The 614-nt window shown below is 40.4% G+C and overlaps 1 protein-coding gene across 1 annotated transcript in view; it reads right to left on the bottom strand.

Annotated features, from left to right (window-relative positions):
* Window positions 1-287: 287 nt before the first annotated feature.
* The window catches only part of LOC107577165 (ninjurin-1-like), a gene marked incomplete at its 5' end in the record, with an annotated part of 8,288 nt that continues 7,961 nt past the window's right edge, over window positions 288-614 (bottom strand). The window contains one exon of the mRNA XM_016263267.1: window positions 288-430. Coding sequence (XP_016118753.1) covers window positions 288-430 — 143 coding nt within the window. The remainder of the gene's footprint in view (window positions 431-614) is intronic.

Genomic DNA, 614 nt, shown 5'->3' with positions numbered 1-614 from the left:
TTGTTGTTGATTTCATTAAAAGCTACTTCAGTAGCTGCCTTAAATACAACATTATCAAATATTATACATGGCTGAAATTGGGTGTGCTATGCAGACAAATGTTTTTTATACATACCTACCTACCTTTGTCATTGATTTCAAACACAAATGTATATGTGACAGCTCTGAGCCTGCTGTTTAATTGTCTGACAGGCCACAGAACTTACCCATAATGCCCTGCTACTAGCTCACACAGCTTATTAAACTTTAATGTCTTCTAAAGCGATGCGTGTGAGAGAGAGCTGGTGTCACACGCCTGCATTGGGCCGCTGAACTCCAAACGCAGTGATGAAGACATTGATGACAACTATGATGAAGATGCAGCCTGTGGTGATGTTCTCTAAGATGTTCAGCTTGAGATGTTTCTGCTCGTCATTCAGGTTCCACTTCACTGCAATCAGCAACAATAAACAGTTCAGAACCCACAGAACAATCCAGTGTGACTCGCATCAGCAGTGTTCTGATACTTCATCCTCAGCATGGCCTGACAGACACTCACAAAACATAAATACACTTTATTACAGTTTATGTCAACTGCTTGCACACAAAATCTTTACTTGTCACACAATTTCTGA

Source organism: Sinocyclocheilus grahami, unplaced genomic scaffold, assembly GCF_001515645.1.
Source record: "Sinocyclocheilus grahami isolate Dianchi unplaced genomic scaffold, SAMN03320097.WGS_v1.1 scaffold5292.1, whole genome shotgun sequence".
In the NCBI taxonomy this organism is placed as follows: domain Eukaryota; kingdom Metazoa; phylum Chordata; class Actinopteri; order Cypriniformes; family Cyprinidae; genus Sinocyclocheilus; species Sinocyclocheilus grahami.
Note: the sequence above shows the minus strand (reverse complement) of the source record. Positions and strands in the feature narration are given on the sequence as shown.